The following is a 21,984-nucleotide window of genomic DNA, read 5'->3' on the forward strand; positions in this document are numbered from 1 at the left end:
TTGTGTCAATTTATTTTATTTTCTTATAATACAATTAAAAAGCAATAAACATTGAGGTGTAATTCTAAAATTACACAATAATGATTGTTGTGCAAATGCATATTAAAAGTAAAAACAGAGCATAGTTTAGAAATACATTTTTCTCTTGAGAGGGAAAGCACTTAGAGACCAAACTGATGTGTAGAGAGTAACTGTATGTGTGTGTGTGTGTGTGTGTGTGTCCGTGGCTGCAGGTGGGCTATCGGTATGACCGGCTGTTGATAGACTGCCTCATTCTCCACAACAGGAGGAAAGGTTATCTCAGTGTGTGTGCGAGAGGCTACGGAGAACGAGGGAGATGGAGTGTGTATGTGTTCCTTCCACAATGGATGAAAGGTTATCTTTTACACACACCATCTCTGTAGACTTAACCCCACCCTGTGAGGTCACGGCTCTGATGTCATATGGCTTAATTTTAGAAAGCTTGGCACATTGAGCGAACAATGTGTATAGTAATTCTATAGAGGTAAGGCTGCCAGCCAGCTGAGAAAACATCAAAGAACATAAGGTGTATGTGTGTGTATGTGTAGCTTCAATGTTTTCCTCGGCCTCTGGTCCCCTGTCCAGCGCTATGTGGTCTCAGGTGGTAAGAGTACTGCTTGGCTTGATTCATGGCTTCAGTCAGGTGCACGCAGTCGATACCGCTCACTGTAAAATAAGCACATACATTTATCCTAAAAATACTTACACACAGTAAAAAGTGTGTGTGTGCATGAACTTACACTGGCTCTGGGTGCGTAAAGGCATGTCCAGGAGCAGCTGAGACTGAGAGCCCCGGAGTGAACGCCCGCGTCTGGCCATAGAGTTGCCTGAATGACGGTAAAAACAAAACGTTATGATGATATCTCTATTTAGATTAACAGTCAATGAGAACACGTAAACAGTTTCTTAAGTCAACCAGCTGGTGCTACGTTACAAAGTGCAGGATGCTCCTTTAACTGGTTGATAGGTTCCACACCCATGATTGTCCAGGGTGTAGTCATCAAATAGCTATCTGATGACAATGTAATCAACAAAGGCCCTATAGCTCAGTGGTTAGAGCACTGGTCTTGTAAACCAGGGGTCGCGAGTTCAATCCTCGCTGGGGCCTACCAATTGTTTCTCATTATTCTAAATATTCAAACTTGAATTATTTTTAAAAAGTTTCTTAAGGAACTACTTTCTGTTGATTAAAGACACTCAGATCTATTCCACAAGAAGTAGTTAAAGATGGTTTTTACTGTTTTGTTTTAAGAGTTTGATGGATCGTCCTACAATATTCCTGCAAGTTTTAAGTTTATCACATCAGAGTGCAATTTCAAAATGGTTGAAAAGGTGGTTTTGGAATAATTTTCCTGTTTTATGTTATGAAGAGAGACTGGAACATTTAGGTTTCACCCCTCTGCCTTTGCATGTACAGTGTGTGTGATTGTCAGGTGTTACAATGTGAATAAATAATTAGATTTTTTTGTGTTTTTATGAATTATAACTACTCCAGCGCTGTGGGGTTTTTTTTAGTCAGCAAATCAAACTTGCATACAACAGTTCTTTGACACTTAGTTTTGTTATCAGTGATGCACAAATAGATTAATCTCTTTCCACGTTGTCGCTGCAGAGATGAAAACAGATATTAGAGATACATTTGAGATAAAATAATTCACAGACATTAAATAAAGGTTTACAATGATTAACAGAGCAGTGCGTGACCCAGTTCAGAGTTGTGTGTCAAATGTGTGTCTACTTCTTGAAAAAAAAAAAAAAAAGGTGAGGGAGTGAAAGAATGAGTCTCGTGAATGTGTGTGTGTGTGGCACCGTGTGGGGGGTTTGTGTGTGTGTGTGTGTGTGTGTTGAGCAGATAGCTCTACGCAGTTGTCTGACATTCCCCCTGACAGCTCTGAACTTTTCACAGTGCCAGGACTGTCAGAGAGAGAGAAGGAGAGAGAGAGGGAGAGAGAGAGAGGTGAGATGGGGGAGGGGAATACCACGTCAGAAGGTTGGGTCAGAGCGAAGAGGGCGGGGGGTGTCTATCTGTCTGTTAGCGGAGACGGCGTACACGCTTGTATGTTTTGGCGCGGCAAGGTTTCTGCCCGTTTTCCCATCATCACCTGGTGATGTGTGATGAAGGTCAGGCCTGTCTGTGGGGGTGAAACCCTACCAGAGGGTCCAAACAGGCAACCAGGCTGATACTGTCCTGGTATGTGGATTGAAGCATCACCCGGACATTTACACGGCTTCCTGTTCCCAGCATTAGTCACTTACAGCGTGTTCTACACCAACATGACAAGCATTTTGATTTCCAGCTTCTCGCTTTGATCCTAAAAAATCTCTGTTTCCAATGTCAGGGTTTTCATGTAATTCAAGAGCTACGGTTTCAATTAAAATGGAAAGACGCCCATCTCAAACAGTAAACAACACTGAATCATGCAGGGCAGAAAACTGCCACAGCTACTGATGATGATGCTGCACTGCTCTTAAAGTTCAGCATGCTTTAAAGTTGGTTGCAGCTTTAAAGCATGCTGCACCTCTGGTCATAATCAGAGAGGTCAGCAGCTACTTTCATCTTTGATTTGGGTTTGACCAGACATGCAATATGCGTCAAAGTCTCAGCTTTTGGAGAACAGTGCAGCTGTTTTCAACCATAAGTTATTGATTGGGGTGCCCCGGTGGTGTAGTGGTTTAAAGCGCAGACCATGAACAGCAACATCACTGGTTTGAGTCCGGCTGGGAACCTTTCTGTACGTCATTCCCTATCTCTCTCTCCCCTCATTTCCCGCCATCTCTCTACTGTCAAATCATTAATAAAGGCATGAAAATCACCCTGAAATAAGTGATTTACTGTTGGTTTACCGTTAAAGTGGGTTTCCATTAGCATCGGTATCTACAAATATTTGATCAGTCTCCCTACGCAACTTGTGAATTCAAGAATGTGTTTCCTCTTTTGTTGTGAACTCCAGTCGGCTCTGGTAGACTCATGACCTGTGACTGACCTGTGAATGTGCACGGTCGGCCAGTGGACACAGGGATGTACTGTTTTTCTTTATTCTAGCAGTGTGTCATCTCCCTGATTAGTACGATATTACACTACCATACAACAAACTGCAGCATCGCTCTTAAAAACTGTTTACAGTGTGTGTTATTGCTTAGCTCAATGTTAATTTATGTCCTCATTGCTGTGAAATCATATCCTTTTTTAGTTGCAGGGCAGTTTTTTGGACTGAAATCAAATGTGACCATACCTTTGTTTTCTGGTTTGTCGTCGTTTTATACATAAATATGAAAAAATGTGATCAGGAAAACAAAAAAAAGCATGTTTTGGGCAGTATGTGAATTATCTCACCATAGATGCTTTGTAGCACAGAGCTCTTACTCGCTGCTGGTTTGGCGGGGGGCGCTCGTATTTCCATCTTCTTCCTATTAGGGGTGAGGTTTAAATCGCTTGACTCCACCTCTTCGCAGGCCTTGGCTTCTCTCCGTCTGCGTGCGTGGAACCTGCAGACACACGTCCCCATGCAAGCGCATACACACGCATACTGTTCAATAAAAAAAAATCTCAGACAGCGTTCAAAGGTCTAAAAGCTGGCAACTCCTCACACTAATACTCACTAAGCATAAACAAAGTAAACAGACTTTATTCAAGGCAGTTAATAGGCAGCACATTCAGAATATAATTGTGAAGCTGAATGGAAACAGAGGGCCTCCTGCGGCGGACTGGCAGGCTCTAAGAGAAACACAGTGTGTAAGAGGCAGAGGAAAGTAAAGAGAAGCTCCTGGTAGCTATTACAGCAGCACGGCTGAACTTTTAGCCTCTTGTTAAACCAGTATGAAAGCTCTAGATTATAGCCCGTCTATCCCCTGACTCCTTGTCCCACTCATCTCCCACGCTCTCCCCCCCACTGCTAAAGTGTTGATGGCATCCAGACCATAGATTGGGGAGGGGGGGTGGGGTGGTGTTACCGGAGAGATGGCATGTATGTGAGAGAGGGCACATGTGGGCACCACATGGCACTGCTAATGTCCCGTAGACCGAGAAGCTTCGGCTACTGAACACCCCTCCAGGTACAAACACAAGCACAATCAAGAACAAAAACATAAACTCGCCTTCGCCAAGCTCTCTGGATGATCCGTGCAGCCTCGTTTCTTCTCCTGCGCTGCTCTTTGTCCTGTCCTCTGTGTGTGCGCTTTGGGATTGGTGCGTGTGCGGCAGCCTGAGTTTTTCGTGAAGGGCTTCTGCGGTCCGAGGATGAACTCCTTCTTAATGAGGGAGTGTGAGTTTGATCTTTGGTAGCGGCCTTTTCTGAAGTCTGCTCCTTGTGGTTTCTGTGCTTTTGTGCAGAGGTGAGGGCATCAGTCTTGCCGGGGGCAGTCTGCACAGTCGTGTGAGCGTCTCTCTTTTTTAGAGGGATGCATTCTCTGGTAATTGTGTCAGTTTGGTCCATGCTGGAGATGCTTGTGGAAGGTTGTTCCCTGACTTTGGGTGTGGAGGGGGGTCTGGGTTTGAGGGTGGGTGGTTGGTTGCAGCTGGTGGGAGAGAGTAGTTCCTTCAGCCTGGTGGTCTGGGGAGCACAGGGTGTAGTGTCACAGGGCACATGACAGTGGCGGTTTGGAGCATCAGGAACCTCATGTGGTTCAGATGCTTTACTTCTTCTGGAGGATCTGCTCTTGTGGCCTGGCGGCGTGAAGTTAAAAGACAATTTAATACATGAGATACTTGATATAGAAAAGACATTATGTTGTCCACTTGGTCTTTTATGATAGTGTTCAAATCTAAATCGAAAACTAACACAATGTCATAACTGTCAACACATTATTGTTCACAATTCCAGCTGGAAGTGGATCATTACATCTTCAAGGGTTTCCGTCTGTTTGTACCTTTGTGTCTCTCCTCTTTGCTCTTGGTGCGTTCAGGTTTGGATGATTTCTTTGTTTCCACCACTGAGTCATTCATGGATAAGTCCTCTATAATGTTCACTAAGGAGAGTTTCTCCTGCTCTGCTCTCGCCACAGAGACCTTTCGTTTCTCTGCAGTGGCCACAGAGACTCGCTGCACGGCCTCTCTTCTCCGCTGTTCTTCCTCTCGCTTCCTGAACACAAAGAAAAGCAGTAGAACCATAACGTGACAGGTTTGTCTGAAAAACACATGAACAGCCGAGGCCCAGATGGAGAAACTCAAGTATGAACACTTGTTTTAGATGTACAGACATGTTTTGAAGGAAATTTGATGGTGGATTACTGCAGAAATGAGCCATCTACTCATAACATCTAATCTGCTTTTAGTATTTAGTATTTATTATAACATTTTTAAACTGGGGCACTATTTTATTCATATCAAGATACTACACTACAGGTATCTGGTGACCCCTGTTGTTTTTAGTTGTGGTGTGTTTAAAAGTGTTGTGCATCTGGGCACAGCTTTGTTATTCAACAGATTAATATTCACATAGGTTACTGTGGAAAAACACAAAACCTTTATCTCAATGAAACTGCCTGCTTGAAATTCAAAGTAAAAACAAAAGTTGAAGTCAATGTGCCCGTTTAAAACAAATTAGCTTCTCAAACTCTTGTCATATAAGAGAGTGAGAGGTGAGACTGGTAAGCAAATGACAAAAGGAGAACAAGCCCAAAGAAAAAGACAGGAAGAAGATGTATATGTGTGCAGGGATGACAGAAAGAAAGATAGATATGGAGCGAGTGTGACTGTTTCTATATGGGCGAGAAGAAGAAGACGACAGAGACTGATAATGAAGACAGAAACAGGAATGAAGGATTGTGTGGCTCTGTGTAAGTCTAGGCACACAAATATGTAAATATGCGCATGTGTCTGAACTGTTTGAGTGTATGAGCTCATCTCTCACTTGGCTGCATCCTTGCGCAGTTGCTCGTGTCTCATGAGGAGCTGCTTTCTCTCCCTGAAGGCCTTGCGGACGGTGTAGCCCTTGTAGACAGCCTGGATGGAGGCAGCGGCGATGTCCTGGATGGCTGCTATGGACAGAGCGCCGTGTTCCAGCATGAACTGAGTCACCTCACTGTGCCCCCCTAGCAGAGCATAGTCAAGCGGTGTGTACCTGCACGACACAAACACAAAGTGTCATTCATAGATTCACTTTACTGTCGATCCCCCAGTCATTACTAGCTCTATCCTCACCTCTCCTCAGTGTGCTCCATGTGGTTAGGAAAGGCGTTGTAGCCGAGAAGCAGCTTCACAGCATCCAGATAGCCATTGTTGCATGACCAGTGGAGAGCAGTCCGCCCCTGTGCACCAATAAAGAAAGAGCACCTAATCACGCTGCAATTGTGTTTGGAAAGCTCAAATAATATGGAGACATGTGTGGACACATGAGAGGATTCTTACCTCCTTGTCCTGTATGTTTGGATCAGCATTGTTCTCCATGAGCACAGCCATGCAGGTGATGTAGCCTCCATAAGCAGCACACTGCAGAGGAGTGCGTCCTGCCTGGTCCTGCACAACAGTAGTCAAATATTATCATGAAGTACACAAGAAGGTTTCATTTCTAAAGTCATCTGTCCTTTGATACATCGTGGACTTGCAGCTCCAGCTTTCCAACTATTTCTTAAGCAATTAATTAGGGACAAAATCTACATTCCTCAATAGTGTAGTCAAAGCTAACATGATACTACAGCAGTCTATCATTACAAATTAGATGTTCTTGTGTTTATTTTTTTAAATGCAGTTGTATTTATTGTCACGATGAATATACAGATGAAGAACTAAGGTATAGAAGAACCTCCAACAGCACTTACACTATTGTAAGTGTATTTGGATTGGATCTTCGCATAGTCAGTATGAACAGGAAGAATGATTACAGTGAGGAAATCCTCTTTCAGTGTTCAAAGGGGCACCTGACTGTTGTTTTAAGACAGACTTGAAAAATGATGAACCTATCCTTTAAGTGCTTTTTGTGTGCTGAATGAAGATTGTGGCTTGACAGCTGTAGTTGCATGTCCAGTAAAATATAAAGGGATAGATGACTCAGAAAAAGAAACCTGGGTATTTGATAGAGGAGTATGACTACAACAAGCCACTGAAAATTTCTGAACTACTCCTTTAGTGTTGCACCACCATGACGTGTGTTTATGCTGTATGTACCTGTACATTGGGACTAATCCCATTCTCCATTAGTATCTGGCAGACTTCAGCATTCCCTCCCAGAGCTGCCCAGTGCAAAGCAGTGTGACCATCCACGTCTACCAGGTCCACACGTGCAGAACCTTTATTCAATACATTTAGACTTCAGTTGAAGCATTTAAGTTACAAGACTTACAGTGTGCAACAGTCAAATCCTCTCCTACCTAGACCATGGACCATAATGTATATAGTACCACTGACACCCACCTTTGATGAGTGTGAGTATAACATCCCTGTGTCCCATCTCACAGGCGCGAAACAGTGGCGTGTGTTTCATCACATCCAGAGAATCGACCATGGCTCCTCTCTCCAACAGCAGCTTCACTGTGCTCACATGGCCTGACAGGGAGGCCGCATGCAGTGCTGTTTGAACACACACACACACACACAAAGAAAATTATCCCAGATAAGAATACAAGATGTCTAACTGGGCAATAAACACCCTCAGGACAATTGCTCCTCCCTCGCCTGCCTTGTCTTTGTTCATTCATCCCCCTCAACTGCTGCTCCTCTCTGGGCTCTGGCTAAAGCCTGGTCAGTGGAGGGTTAAACAGATAGAGAAATTTAATGAGGAGCAACACACTTAAGCCTTGTCGTGGCTACCCCCCCCCCCCCTCCTTGTCTCTCTCCAGTCCCCAGACAGTACAGACTAGAGTCAAGTGCATGGAAGGGATCTGGGCACCAGTCAGCTGCACTGCCCTTCACACCGTCTCATTAGCATGAGTCAACCGTCGCATGTTATGCATGCATAAACAATGGCCACCCAACTGAGCAGAAGGGCTATCGCCATGGAGATCATATGTCCTAACAGCCCTGGGGGGTCAGAGTGTGGCAGTAAGTCATGTGTGTCCGCATGTGTGTGTGTCAGAGGACAGTGCTGGCAGTGGTGGGAGTCTATTCAGCGAGCGCACACTAATTTTGCTGACAGTATCACTTCCCTCTCTCCCTCAGTCTCGCAGTCTCTCTAGCACCTTAGGGGGAATCCCCTGTGACATCATCATCCCTAGCCTAAAACAAGCAGCAGAAAAAACCAACAGAACAAGTGTAAAGGTGTCCAGGGCATTTATGTCATCACAGGTGGGGATGGATATGGGTCGAAGCAGTTTAGAGGAGCCTTGGTTCCTCCTCTTGTTTCACAGGCGCTCACCGGTGCCTCCGTACTTGTCCGCCATGTTGATGTCAATGTGAGGCGTGAGGGCCAGCATCGTGCGGATGACATCATCACTGCCCTTCCCAGCGGCCCACATGAAGGCCGTCCTCCCCTCCAGATCGGGTTCATCCTTCACCGACGGGTGGGACAGAAACACACCCACTGTCTCCTACACACACACACACACATATACACAGACAAACAATTACTTTAAGTTTTGTTTGGTTTTAGAGATAGAAAGACACTAAAGATGTGCAAGTCTATTTAACAAGGCAACATTGTAATTCCAGCAAACCAATATCATCATCAGTAAAACAACTTCAAGTCAAATGATGTAAGTAGAACAATAACATTACAGTCCCAAATTTCTAATTAACCATAATTTAACCTTCTTTCAAAGGCTATTAGAAGCTTTGGATCCCACATACTGAACAATCAAGCTATAAAATCTTAAAATATCTTGCTTTTTCCAAGGTCAAGAATGAACTTTGAACTTCAGTTTAAGTATCAAAACATATAGAAACAAACAGCTTTATTTCATTGTCAACAATATTGTATTTTGGGTGGAGTTGCATGGTGCTGACTCATCAGGTTTTCCAACTTTATGACTCACAGCATTGTTGCTTTGAGCTCCATAGTGCAGAGGTGTCGCTCCTTGGCTATCGGAGGGAATTGTGCCCGACGTATTTCTCTCCAACAGCAGGTGGACGATTCTGGCGTGGCCTGAAAAACACACGTAGATGTGTTGGGTGACAGATGAATGAAAAGGATGTAAGCAGCTGGGACAACTGCTCAAACTATACTGTCCATACTGTCCTTCAAAGGCACTTTTATGCTTTTTCAGTTTGCTTTACAAACTGTTAACAGATCAGGAGTCCAGTTCTCCAAGTTGACATAATTCAAGTGTCACTATAGAACTTGTCTTTGTATGGTGTGATAAAAACAACTTGTGAAAGCCATAAACCTAAAGAAAATACATAAAACATCTTCTTATCATGTGGGTAATAACTGATACTATTTGGCTTTAACTTGATTACGACACAGACTATAAACAGCTAGCCAGTGTAAAACATTTTTTCATAAGAATATTGTTTTTGGGGGAAGTGGACATAATTTGCACATGGAAATCTTTTATTTTCAATGTATAGCAGTCAGTCAGACAGCAACATGTCACATGCGGGAGGTGTGTCCACTCACCGAGCAGAGCAGCCCAGTGTAGCGGCGTCCTGAAGAGGTTATCATAAGCTGTCACATTACAGCCCTCGTAAGACGTCAGCACCTCCACCACTGCCTCGTTACCGTCGGCAACGGCGAAGTGCAGGGGTGTCCGACCCTCATAGTCCTGCCAGTTCAAGAGGGACTCTGTGGGAGCTGCCTCCTACACACACACACACACACACACACACACACACAAGACAGATTAAAGAAAAAGATGTAGACTGAAGGGTAATGATGGAGGATGATAATGACAGATCACTTGTGTGTGTGAACGCTGGTGTGTACCAGTATACAGCGGACAGTCTGTGTGGCGCTGGGCTCCTGACTGTGTGCGGCCCAGTGCAGAGGGATCTTGCCCTCGCTGTCGGGGATGCCGATGTTGGAATCGTGCTTGATCAGAAGGCGCACATGTTCTGGTCGGTTATAAAACGCTGACCAGTGAAGAGCAGTTTGCTGTAAAAAGAGAAAGCATGCCCGAGAGAGAGAGGGATATGAAAAGAGAGACCAAGATGATGAATGGAGTCGAAAACAGAGGAGGCTGTTGTAGCACCAGATTTGAGGTTTCCATTAACGTTAAAAAAATTACTCCACTATGACATGGCCAGGAAATATGAGGGCTGCGTGCTACACAAAGCTCATATTGAAGATCCAGCGGGAAGCTGTGATTGTAACCCAGATACTGCCTTCATGACGGCTACTGAGCTATTCTGAGATTTGCTGAAACCACTGTCATCTGACACGATGATGCATATTGGATTATTACAAAACTAACTACTGATGTCAGATACACATCAGCTCCAGCAGACAGAGGAGACTGTGTGTTTGTGGTCTTATCAGCAGAACACAGGACAAAGCCGCAGATTGTTAAAATCGTTCACTGCTATGTGAGTGTGTTTATGTGTGTATGACCTCAAATTCCTGCTGCTTGTAACAAACTATCTTCAGTCAGTCAGTTATCTCTTTGCAGGTTATTGGTTAGACGCCCAGACTGGCTGGTTTCTGATTGAGGACAAACTATGAGCAGTTGTAAAGACAAACAAGCTTCTGACTCCTTTTTTGTGTGTCTGTATCTGTACTGTAATACCTTGTTCTTGTCCTGTGTGTCAACCTCTCCGGGTCCGATGTGTTTGAGCAGCAGGGCGAGGGCTTTTGGAGAGGGGTGTCGGGTGGCCAGGTGGAGCGGGGTCATCTCTTCTAAATCTTTCTGCAGCCAGTTAGCACGCCTGGACAGCAGCAGCTTCAGGAAACGCACGTTCCCCTGCAACACACAGACACAGAGATCCCTGTAAGATAGTATCCTATACAAAGTAGCTCAGAAATCAGCAATTCACCTCAAAATTAGTCATGGACCAGCAGCAGTGACACACACACTCCCACACACACAGACTCCCCAGGCTTTTAGCGGTGTCTGGTTCAATCCGCAGGTCATCCATCTTCGTTCACTCCTCCTGCCTCTCTGCTCAGCGTGTGTGATGAGCTGTTAAACAGTAAACAGCGGCTCTGTGGCCTGGCAGAGCAGCTGCTCTCTGCCTGTCGCCCCCCTCCACATCATCATCATCATCATCTTCATCATCATCCTCAGTTTTGGTCTAAGCCTCTCACCACCGGGCCTCTAGGTGATGCATTGCGCAACAGCTGTCGCGGGACGGCAGGTTGTATGTCTATGTGAGTGAGACGGCGTACATGTGTGTTTTGTATATTTGCCATCCTGTGACCACAACGCCACAGTCTGACGGATCTATCTCGTGTGTGAGCATGCATCTAGACTGTGAGCGTGTGTGTGTGTGTGTGTGTGTGTGTGTGTGTGTGTGTGTGTGTGTTCCCATCCTCCCTATTCTCAGTCCAATTAGATCGGTAATCCCTGGCCTCTCTCCCTGTCTCAGCCACTTATTGATCAGATGTCAAAGAGACAGGGCTTCCCATCACTATCATCCCCCAACACACACACATACAAACACACACACACACATACACACGGACCCCAATAGCCTATTACCTCCCCTCTTTCTTCAATGATATGATGATCCTGCATCAGTATACTCCTGTAAAAAAGCTACCAGTGAGTTGTAAAGAGATATTATTAGCAGCACATCCCACTGTTTTCCTGCTCCATCCCTCTAGAGAGAACAGACCACCCTGTCAAGAAGTGTTCCTATTAACATTGTCTCTTCTGACTGTTCCTGAGTCTGAACTGAAGTGAAAAGAACATCAAGCCTCTAAATGTTGGAACAATTTTCTATCTTCTTTCACAGGTTTCAGTGGCTGTGAAACGGGACTTTCTCCATGCAGAATAATTGATAATGTGTATGTATGTGTGCAAGTAATGCTCATAGCGTCAATGTTTGTGTGGCAGGATTATAACTGAGTTAAGATTCCTCTCCAGAAGCCCTTAGGCCATAACTGCAGCCACTAGGGGGCACTGGCTTCCCACTGGAGCTTATGGACTGTCATAAATTCCCTCTTTTTGCCACCAAACCTTTACTAGATCCATCCTCTTTTTTGAATCCATCCTTTTATGCAGTTTTGTGGATTAACGTGGTCAACTTTATTCAATATATACTCTACCATACCCTTCATCACAAAGAAGGGCTGCCACACATCAGCATTTGTGTGTGCACCTGTGTATGTGTGGAGTCCGTACCTTCTGTGCAGCGAGGTGCAGAGCTGTGCGCTGGCTGTGGTCGGTCTTGTTGACCGAGGCTCCGGCCTTCAGCAGAATCTCTGCGCAATCCAGGCGGTCAGCCAGCACACAGTACATCAAAGGGGTCCGGCCAAACTGGTCTTCACGGTCCCGCAGTGAAGGCTCTGCTACATACACACAGGCACACATGCACAGGCAGACACACAAACACATACAAACCAAGTAGAAGGGGAGGTTGAGGGTTTAAGTCTGAGGATGCGCTTAAACAGAGAATAAGATTTTGGTCGAAATGCATTGATTTTTTTAACAAAGTAGAATTAGGTGGCTTGTGATGTACATTAGAAACAGTTTTTGAAAGGCAACTCCTTATACTTTTAACCTTTCATTGCTTCACTTTTATGGGAATTTCCACTTCCACTTTTATAAATAAATCAATTTATTTGGAGCAGCTGGGGGCCATAAGGAAATACTGTACCACTAATAAACTGAAAGACCCTGTTTCCTCCTTATGAAGAGTAGCTTAATTTGCAAAATTAATTTGATGCTCTTCTATATTTTTCTGCCACATTTCTATTCTACAGCCTGAGTAAGACTCCATTTTCTGCATATTCCTGTTTAAATATCAACATAGTTAATTGTTTAGCTAATGCCAGCGCTTTGGAAGAAGGGTGCCTCTGTGCGTAAGGAGGACTATGCTTTAGCAGCAGGAACAAGGTTCCAGCTTGCATGCTGGCGAGCACCTGCTCTGCTGTAGTTTGCCTATGCAAAACCCTAATATCCTACCAGCTGCATGGGTGCTCTGCTGCAGCTGACCCTGCGCTCTGACCTCTCTGCAGATGGTGAAGATGCAAAGAAAATGTCCTTATAGAAATCAATAAAGCATTACAGTATTACATATTAATGTGAACTGAACGCGCTCCTGTGTGTCTGCTTCACCTGTGTGATGCAGCTGAGGTAGTGGTAGTGAATGAATTTGTAATCATTTTTAGGGTTTCTTACCTGTGATGAGTTTGAGAAGGGCGCTCTTATCTCCGTTGACAGCTGCAGCATGAACCTGGGAGCCCAGAGAAGCAGGTCCCTGGCTAGATGTCGCTGAGGCCTACAACACAAACAGATGGAAGGTCACAACTCAATTTGCAGCAACATACATCCATTTTACTTATCAAGTGTTTAATATGGTGACATTAAGCTGAGCCTAGACGGTTTCCATACCATTTATTTAGCTCTAAGTACACCTCACAAATGGACCCAGTCACAATTAAAGAGTTAATGCATAGTATGATTGTTAAAGTGGCTACTGGGAATCTCAAAATTGTTCTCAGAAACCCAAAATTGAAATAAATATTAGGTAACTGCCACTTCCACAGACACCAGTAAAATTTTGTCAATTTAGTTTACATTACACCTCAAGCTGAAGCAGCTAGTTAATGCTCCTGCTGTAGCCTAAGTTGGTGAATATCGATCACCATTGAGGAGTAGACATAAAATGATTATCCTTAAACATCAATCATATTTTGTCCAGATTACAAACACCTGAAGCTCCGTTAGCAGCCAACCACACAATAAAACAGATAGTTTCCAATATCGTAATAAGCAAGCCCATGTTTGCTGGCAGTAGGGAGTGTGTGTGGTTGTATGTGCACACCGTGTGTGTGTGTGTGTCTGCTCCTGCTGAGGGGGTTAAATCTCTTCCTGGCCCCACTTAACCAGAGCCCAGTGAAAGCTGGGTAATCTGCAGACAGGAAGCAGCTGGGGAGGGTGTGAGCGTATAAGAGGGGGGTCTCTCTTCATGTCTTATTCATGTCTCATTAATATTGCAACATGCTTTCCTGTGCGTGTGTGTGTGTGCATGAATGTGCGTGTTTAGAGATGTGGGACAAGCCCTGCGGGGCACAACACAGAAATCAATTATTGCCCCTAAACACATAAACGCTAGAGGCACAAACTAAACCCATGCCACAATCTTGAGATTTCTCCAAGACATTTTCATTAACTGTCACACAAATAGATCCGAGGCATTACTTATGAAAACTGAGATATAAAAAACTGTTGATAGAGAAAATCTGATCGGAATCATCAATAAAATAGAGGCAGATTGATTACACAATCCTTAAAACTTTTAAACTCTTGGTCAGAAAAGTGAGGGGATCTGAAGGGAGGAGGGAATACTCCGGTGTCCTCCATCCTTCCTTCTCATCCTCCTCTCGCTCCCCGCCGTCACCTCATAAAGAGTGCTCCTGTAGACACTGCGTGCAGCATGGCAATTACCCATCATGCTCGCTGCTTTCTCACGCTCTGCCAAGTAGTGGCGGCAACTTAATACAGGTTACTACATTTACTGCAAAGTAGGTAAAGGAGGGTGAGAGGGAGAGATGGTAGATGCAGCACTTAAAGGTGTGTGTGTATGTGTGTGTTTGGCACATGTGCCACGTCATGGGAAGTGATTTTCCATGAGAGAGTTTTTACAGGGACTTTGCCAGAATCAACCACAAGCATCTCTAAACATCTCCAATTTACAGCGATTACTCAGTCAGTAATGCACGTGCATGCACGCATACACACACAGTGTGATAGTAATAATAATAATGATACATTTAATTTGTACCACACTTTTCATTCATAGTGAAACTCAAAATGCTCCAGTATTAATAACACAGAACACACAACATAAAGAAATACTGCCTCGTGGTTGAATGCCTCCACCAACCACTCAAGTGGCATTTTATATCCATGTCTGTCCAGACTCATATAATATTTGTAGTCAAGACTTTGAAGGAATTTAATAAAAGGTATTACATGTGTTTTCCTTTTATGTGTTCACATGCTCGGCTAATAAAGCTGATTCTGATAGAACACAGAGTTGTAGCCATGACAGTTTATGATGCTTCAGATATGGATGTTGCTGCAAAGAAGCTACAAATTCTAAAATGTGGATGCTTCACACACATCTTCAACCCGGCAGCACAGAAGATCTATAAAATTACGAGCACAGCACCCAAGATTAGTGTCACCAATTCAGTATCTGACCAAATGTGAGATATAGTCACAATCTCCCCTTCTGTTCCTGAGTTATGGTGTTGAATAATGGGCAGAAAAGTGTTTTTGCAGAACATTATGATGTCACAGTGAAGTTGACCTTTGACCTTTTGGATATAAAATGTCATCAATTCATTGTATTAGACATTTCTGTGAAACTTTGTCATAGTTAGCATATGAATTCTTGAGTTATGGCCAAAGACAAGTTTTGTGAGGTCCAAGTGGACATTTGTGCAAGATGTAATGAAATTCCCTCTATGCGTTCCTGAGATATCGCGTTCATGAGAATGGGATGGGCATGAGGTCACAGTGACCTTGTCCTTTGACCACCAAAATCTAATCAGTTCATCCTTGAGTCCAAGGTGGATGTTTGTACCAAAGTTGAAGAAATTCCCTCAAGGCGTTCCTGAGATATTGTGTTCACGAGAATGGGACGGAGGTACAGGCAGAAGGACAGACGGAGAACCCGAAAACATATTGCCTCCTGCCACAGCTGTCACCAGCGCAGAGGCATAAATAGTGATAATAGTTAAAACTGGAGTGTGGGACTTTTGTCTCCCCCTTCTGGCAGTGAGAGTACAGGGTGGCGCATGGCTGTGATTGCCTGACACAGGCATGCAGCACGCTCTCATGTGCACCCTGAATGACAGGCACACAGAGATGGCCGGTAAAATCTGACATAGTTAGACGGTCCGCAGGCCCAAAAACATATTTTTGACGGCCCACTGGCACACCGGGATTTTTCCCAAAACAGTATGCCCTATAGCCAGTACACCACTGGCCATAATCTACTGTTGCGGCTGTAAAACGGTGGATAAATTGTTTTGAGTGTCACACAACCACTGCAAAATGACTCGTTTCACTATCAGAATTTGGTCCATTTGGTCAGATAACATTTGGAAACTCTAGAAGAGCCACACAATTAACGGCCAAACAGCCAGCATGGGAATGTCGCCCCTGACATGAGATTTAAAAACTCCATATGCTGTGAAATACAGAGAGATTTAACTGGCCGTGATAGGCTTAATCAGCATTGTGTGAACTTGTTTGGCAAGGGCTTGAATGTAATGGACGTTCATTTATATGTAAAAGTCCTGCACTGCAGGTTTAATATGAAAAAACCCTCCTGAATAGAAGGCCTTTTTTTTAAAAAAGAGACTAGGTTCTGTGCTGCCCTCAGATGGTTAGGAGGGCTGTTCCACAAGTGTGGTGCAAATACTAATATCTAACACATGCAGAAATAACTAAGATGCCATAGCTGCACCACAAACAAAGTAAAATCATGATTCTGATGTTAACATCCTGCTACACAGAGAAAAATGAAGCAATATGATATTGACTCTGCTTCTTTTCAATCATGACAGGAGCTCATTAAAAACTTTTCCTTGACTTTTGTTGACTTATTTTGATCTTTTTTTTTTGCATTTTTGGAGTCAATATGAAAGTCCCCCACCTGCTACAATAAAAAAATATGAATTGATTTATGAATAATCTTAGATGCAGGAAAAAAAATCATAATTTTGCCAAACACTGACAAGAGGGACACACGTCAATACATGAATTGATGTGAGGGACATTCAGATTGCAGAGAGCAGGCAATTAGAGTTTCATGAGGGCCTGAGTGTTTTGGAAACACCTACAGTGCATCCAAATTTGGCTAAAAAGGCTTTTGAGATGCAGTGTCTGAACTCAAACAAAGGAGGCTGTAAAAACAACGCCAGGTCCTGTTGAGAGGTTTGGAGTGGTCTCATTTAGCCATTCATACGTATTCCTCAGGGAGCACTCTACTTGTTAATATGAAGACAATAACTCAGAGTAAACTATTGATCATGGGCTGAGGTCCAGACCAAGTGATTGTGCATCTGTATAAGTATTGATTCATGCTGATGCTGACATTATTTAGTCTTTATTCATATTCTGCCTCATATAACCACAGCGAGTTTAACAAAGAATCTAGACACTTCCACGAAACCTTTCAGCAACACTACAGGAGTGCTGTGCACATACACACTGCTGCCACCTGATACACACACACACACCAGACATTTACTGTAACTAACACTTCAATTGATGTTATTGAGACAGACAGGCACAGAAACCAGGGAGTCAAAGTGTGTGTGCACATGTGTGTGCACAAGTGTGTTTGTCTATATGTTTCTCTAGCTGTCTGTCACTGTGATGGTGTCTGGTTTTGATAGAGGACATAGCTAGGGCATGCTGGGTAAGCAGTGGGGAACTGAGCCGGAGCCTGTGGCCTTTATTTCTATCCTGGACGAGCACACACACACACACACACACACACACACACACACACACACTTTTTAGTGTATTTTCAAACAGTTTATACAGTTAGAATAGAGTGCATTCAGGGTCTTAGCCAACATGGGGCTATTACAGGTGCCTATACCACCTACATGTCTCTGTGTGAGAGTGTGTGTGTGTGTGTGTGTGTGTGTGTGTGTGTGTGTGTGTCTGATAGGAGATAGAGGCTTCAGGGATCAGTCCCTGAGTTTTGACTGACAGGTAAAGAGGTGGGAGGATGGATAATATCAGCCCACAGGGATGCCCAATCTGTAAAGCCCTATTTCTGGGGGACTTCCTGGTTCCCCAAGGACCAATGAGCTGGCTCCCTCAGCTGGGGGCCGAGCCCTGGAGCACAGCGGGGCCAATCAGCAGGGGGGGAGAAGGCTGAGTGACACGCAGATCTGCTAATTTACATCATTACCACAATGCATCCCGACAAATGAGCCCCCAGGGTGTGAGCCAATCACCTGGGAGAGTAATGCAATTAGGCGGGACCACAGCTGTCAATCTCACAGCCATGGGGGTCAGGTAGTGACGCCTGTGGCTAAAACACCCCAGCCCACTGTCTGTCGTTCACACACACACACACCATCTATACATGCACACACACATATACAGACATACAGAGAGGGAAGACAAGAAGCAGCGGTGCAGATATGAAGAGATTTATGAGTGTGTGTGTGTGTGTGTGTGTGTGTGAGGGACACAGTAGAGGCTGGTTCTCTATCTTTCTCCTGAGGGTGGAGGGTAGGAGGGAGTCAGAGAGGGAGGTGGTGTGTGTGAATGCTCGGGGGACACAGAGATTGACTTGTGTCCTCTGAGAACTTACACCTGAGCGTAAGTGTGTGCATATCTGCATACATCTGGGCGTGTGTTCGTGTGTGTTTACATTTACCCATGTGTTTTTCGTCCGCTGGGGCACAGTGTTGTTTATACTCAGAGTTGGTGCTCTGTGTGTGAGGACTATGCCAACAAAAGGGGGAAGAGGGCGTAACCATAGGGGAGCTAAAACTGGTGTAGAACGACCCTGCATTTGACTGGCATGTGAGCGAGCGCTGCTGGTAATGAGGCTTATCTTAGTCTCATTAGGTGTAGTGATATCATACCAGAGCGCTCCACCAAGTCGATAGGGTTCTGCCCAGCATGTTGTTAATGTTTGTGGTGTGTGTGTGTGTATGTGTGTGTGTGTGTGGGCTGGTCGATGTTGCTGTGACTGGCAGACTGTCAGAAGGTGCTGGATATTAATCAGAGGCACTAATAACGCCCCGGCTCTGTCTCAAAACACTTTCGCTTACCCTCTGCATCGCTTCAGTACTAAAAGGGAGGAAGAGCGCAAGACTTTATAAAGAAAAACAAGCACACAATGTCTGCAACGGCGAGCTGATACAGCCCTTCTCACCTTGTCTGTGTGGTTAAGGCGCTGTTCGAGACACTCTGAGAGTTAGGGGAGCTGTGTGTTTTGTGTCATCCCATTATATCACTAATGAGCAGCCCTCAGGAGGGAGGGGAGAGAGAGACAGCAAAGCGGACAGAAAAAGACAGACGAAGAAGGGAGACGGAGACCAGCTTAGGGACTTTTTCCTCTTCTGCCCTCCATCCCCCTCTTCCCCACACCTCTGAGTCTAATTGGACTAAAACTGTGATCTAATTAAATGTCCAATTAAAGTGCAGAGAGCAATGTGCCCACCGGCGAATCAGAGTACAGGGACATAATCAGCTGGAAAAACAAACAAAAAAATCAATGGGAGCAATGCGAAATGGAAAAAGATGGAGAAAATCAGAAAAGGGAGGAGAGGGTGAAACGAGGAGAGGATAGAGTGATAGTGTGATAGGACACTGTGCATCCCATCTTTAGACAAGGTTAGCTTACTTCAGAGAATACACCTGTATGACACTGAAGAAAATAACTACTAATACATCACTTGATTTGCCTTGAAGCTGAATACAAGACAACACAGGCTACTGACAAAGTTTCTGAATTTCATGTGACAGAACAAAAGTAACAAAAGGCTGAATCTGACAGCAAGAAGACATTATTATACTGCACTTCAATCCCCAAAGAAAAATATAAACAATTTCGATTATCAGTTAATCAATAAAATCATTATTAGTCAAGCACCAATATATGCTGGTTAAGGCTTCTCAAGTGTGGTGAATTGCTATCATATCGTTGTAAATTGAACACCTTTGTGTCTTTTGACTTTCAGATGATGCACACATTTTGATGATATTTGGGTCTTGTAACTATAATAGGCATCTGTCATTATCTTTACGGATATTTCATAAACTAAACAATCAATTAATCAAGAGAAAAAACAGTTATTAATCAGTAATGAAAATAAGTCCAAATAGATTAGATTAGATTAGCTTTTGGCCTCATATATCTCACTCTTGATTTTCAACACTACTGAGCTTCTGTAAAAATTATACAATCCCCATTCGTAGTTTAAGGGCTAAGATGCTGACCATTAACTGCACTGTACCCACTGCAAGTCCAGCTGGGGACCTTTGTTGCATCTCTCTCTCCCTCATTTCCTGTCGATTCTCCACTGTCTTTGATGAAGGCTTTAAAAATGCCCCCCCAAAAAAAACACTTCAGAAAAGAAAATAACCCCCAAACAATGCCCACTAAGAATGCAGGCGACTACATGAGGATTTTGCAAACAGGAACCAGAACAAACAGACGCTTAGAGCCATATCCATCGATTACTTCTTACTTTACATCCAGTATAGAGAAAAAATACTTTGTCAATAAATATCACACCTGTCTAGTCTATTCTCTTTTAACTTATACAGTTTTGAAGTTTTGGTCCTGCTGTCTTTTTAGAGACACATAGCGATGATCACATAAATCAACCATTTCTGTCAGAATAAATTTTAAATCTTAGATCTTGACACCAGTAAACTTATAGTAGTAACATATACTGTAGTGCTGAGTAATATATTAATATTTGTCATCATCAACCATTATAATCATATCATAATTGTTTTTCGTACTTGTGATATACAAGTTTGATGTCCAACGAATAACATAGATTTCTGAAATATTTGAGAATTGTACCAGAAAAAAATTGTTCCAGTTTGAATTCACATTACCAAACGATCTGATGCACTAAACACATAAGACAATTCAACCAGTGATTTTTTATACCTTAGCAGATATAGTGATATATATATATATTAATACTGGAAGAAGACTTTTTTGGTTATTTATTTTGTTCTATAATGCCAAGCACTAAGAACTTTACCACTGATATCAGATGGAGGGAGTGAGAGAAATCTTCCTCTGTCTCCATCTGTGAGTTGCTCTCACACTGTGAACCCCCTATGGACAGCTTTAGCCCATAAAATATTAATGCTGGGATTCAATTCAACATTACACCTTAATCTCCTTAACAATTAGGCACACAATTAGGCTTGTTACATGTAGTCTCAAATGGTTTTGACTCCTCGAAGAGAAATATAAACCGGCAGTAGAGGTCAAACACTAGAGTAACCACTGACTATGACAGCATACTCAGATAAACAGACATTAAATCTGCATAGCTGCTCTTTGTGTGTTGGATTCTTACCATAGCTGCGTTAAGGGGGACACTCCAGCAGATGTTCCCCAGTTTAGTGCATCCTTGATGGGTGAGGGTGCACGTCCAGGTCCCCTACCTGCCCTGATCCTGGCTCCTGCCTGGGAAGAGAAAGAGGATCAATCACATCCTGAGAACAGCCCACCTGTTCACACAATTAACTGCCAGCATAACACTGCTACTGTGCTGTTTATAGACAGTGGGTGGATGCTTCAGAGTGACAGATTCGTCTAATCTGATGAGGTGCAACAATTTTTTGTTTTGAGTTACAATCTTTGGTTTGAAGTTTTGGAGGTGGTGTTCAAATAAGCAGCAGCTACACTACACCATTTCTGTTTTGAGGAACCTATGTGCAGAGATTTTGAGAGAGTTGAGCATCACAGTAGCTGAAGGTTTTAACCTCGACAAGTTTTCTGCCGCAAGATATCTTTCTGCTGATCCACATAGAAATGCACTGCTACATCTGTTGGTGAAAACAGGTCGAACTTAGTATTGCAAAAAGTGAAGCAAAATGATGCAACTCGCCCCTGTAAAAGAGAAATCAGTTATTCATAAGCGTACTAAAGAAGCCCTGGGAACAAATGTGTGACAATGTATAAACGAATAATCAAGTTAATGCTCTTGTATGCTCATTAAGTGTTGTTTCCACTACCTCTTAGTTGGTGTTATATTTACCGTTTTGTTTGCTTTTCTCTCAGATTAAAGTCTTTAGAAAGTTTTCTTCCAAGGCGTCCCGTTGAATCGCCACCGTCTGAGTAACAAAAAAACTACAACTCCCATTGCCTGATTATAACGCAACAATAATAACGCCATGATTGTAGTTTTCCAGATCATCCAGGGTTGGCCGTTTGGCGACGTTGAAAGACTACGTTTCCCATAAAGCCGAGCGAAT

At 43.6% G+C, this 21,984-nt stretch overlaps 1 protein-coding gene and 1 non-coding gene across 4 annotated transcripts; one reads left to right on the forward strand and one right to left on the reverse strand.

Annotated features, from left to right (window-relative positions):
• Positions 1 to 80: 80 nt before the first annotated feature.
• Positions 81 to 21,869, reverse strand: invs (inversin). Of its 3 annotated transcripts, none has more exons than XM_042423375.1 (19): positions 21,768 to 21,869; positions 21,084 to 21,193; positions 13,171 to 13,270; positions 12,172 to 12,335; positions 10,615 to 10,788; positions 9,816 to 9,983; positions 9,510 to 9,690; positions 8,926 to 9,035; positions 8,310 to 8,481; positions 7,370 to 7,525; positions 7,124 to 7,245; positions 6,368 to 6,475; positions 6,161 to 6,267; positions 5,871 to 6,080; positions 4,888 to 5,099; positions 4,117 to 4,684; positions 3,356 to 3,507; positions 762 to 848; positions 81 to 687 (listed from the first exon to the last, which is right to left on the reverse strand). In XM_042423375.1, the coding sequence occupies exons 2-19, from the start codon at positions 21,084 to 21,086 to the stop codon at positions 572 to 574; spliced, it is 2,910 nt and encodes a 969-aa protein (XP_042279309.1). In that variant the 5' UTR covers positions 21,087 to 21,193; positions 21,768 to 21,869; the 3' UTR covers positions 81 to 571. The 3 variants fall into 3 exon arrangements, with proteins under 3 accessions (XP_042279309.1, XP_042279307.1, XP_042279308.1); XM_042423373.1 differs by having other exon boundaries at positions 12,172 to 12,338; XM_042423374.1 differs by lacking the exon at positions 21,768 to 21,869 and adding an exon at positions 21,493 to 21,718 and having other exon boundaries at positions 12,172 to 12,338.
• trnat-ugu lies at positions 1,057 to 1,129 on the forward strand. The gene has a single exon. It is a non-coding gene; the product is annotated as a tRNA-Thr (tRNA).
• Positions 21,870 to 21,984: the final 115 nt, after the last annotated feature.

Source organism: Thunnus maccoyii, chromosome 10 (assembly GCF_910596095.1).
Source record: "Thunnus maccoyii chromosome 10, fThuMac1.1, whole genome shotgun sequence".
NCBI lineage: Eukaryota > Metazoa > Chordata > Actinopteri > Scombriformes > Scombridae > Thunnus > Thunnus maccoyii.

Bases quoted from the DNA above. Each gene is read 5' to 3' on its own strand.
- invs (XM_042423373.1), bottom strand. The intron at 12,339-13,170 runs GTAAGAAACCCT...GTGTGTATGTAG, and splicing joins CCTTCTCAAACTCATCACAG to CAGAGCCTTCACTGCGGGAC. The intron at 7,246-7,369 runs GTGGGTGTCAGT...TATTGAATAAAG, and splicing joins TATACTCACACTCATCAAAG to GTTCTGCACGTGTGGACCTG.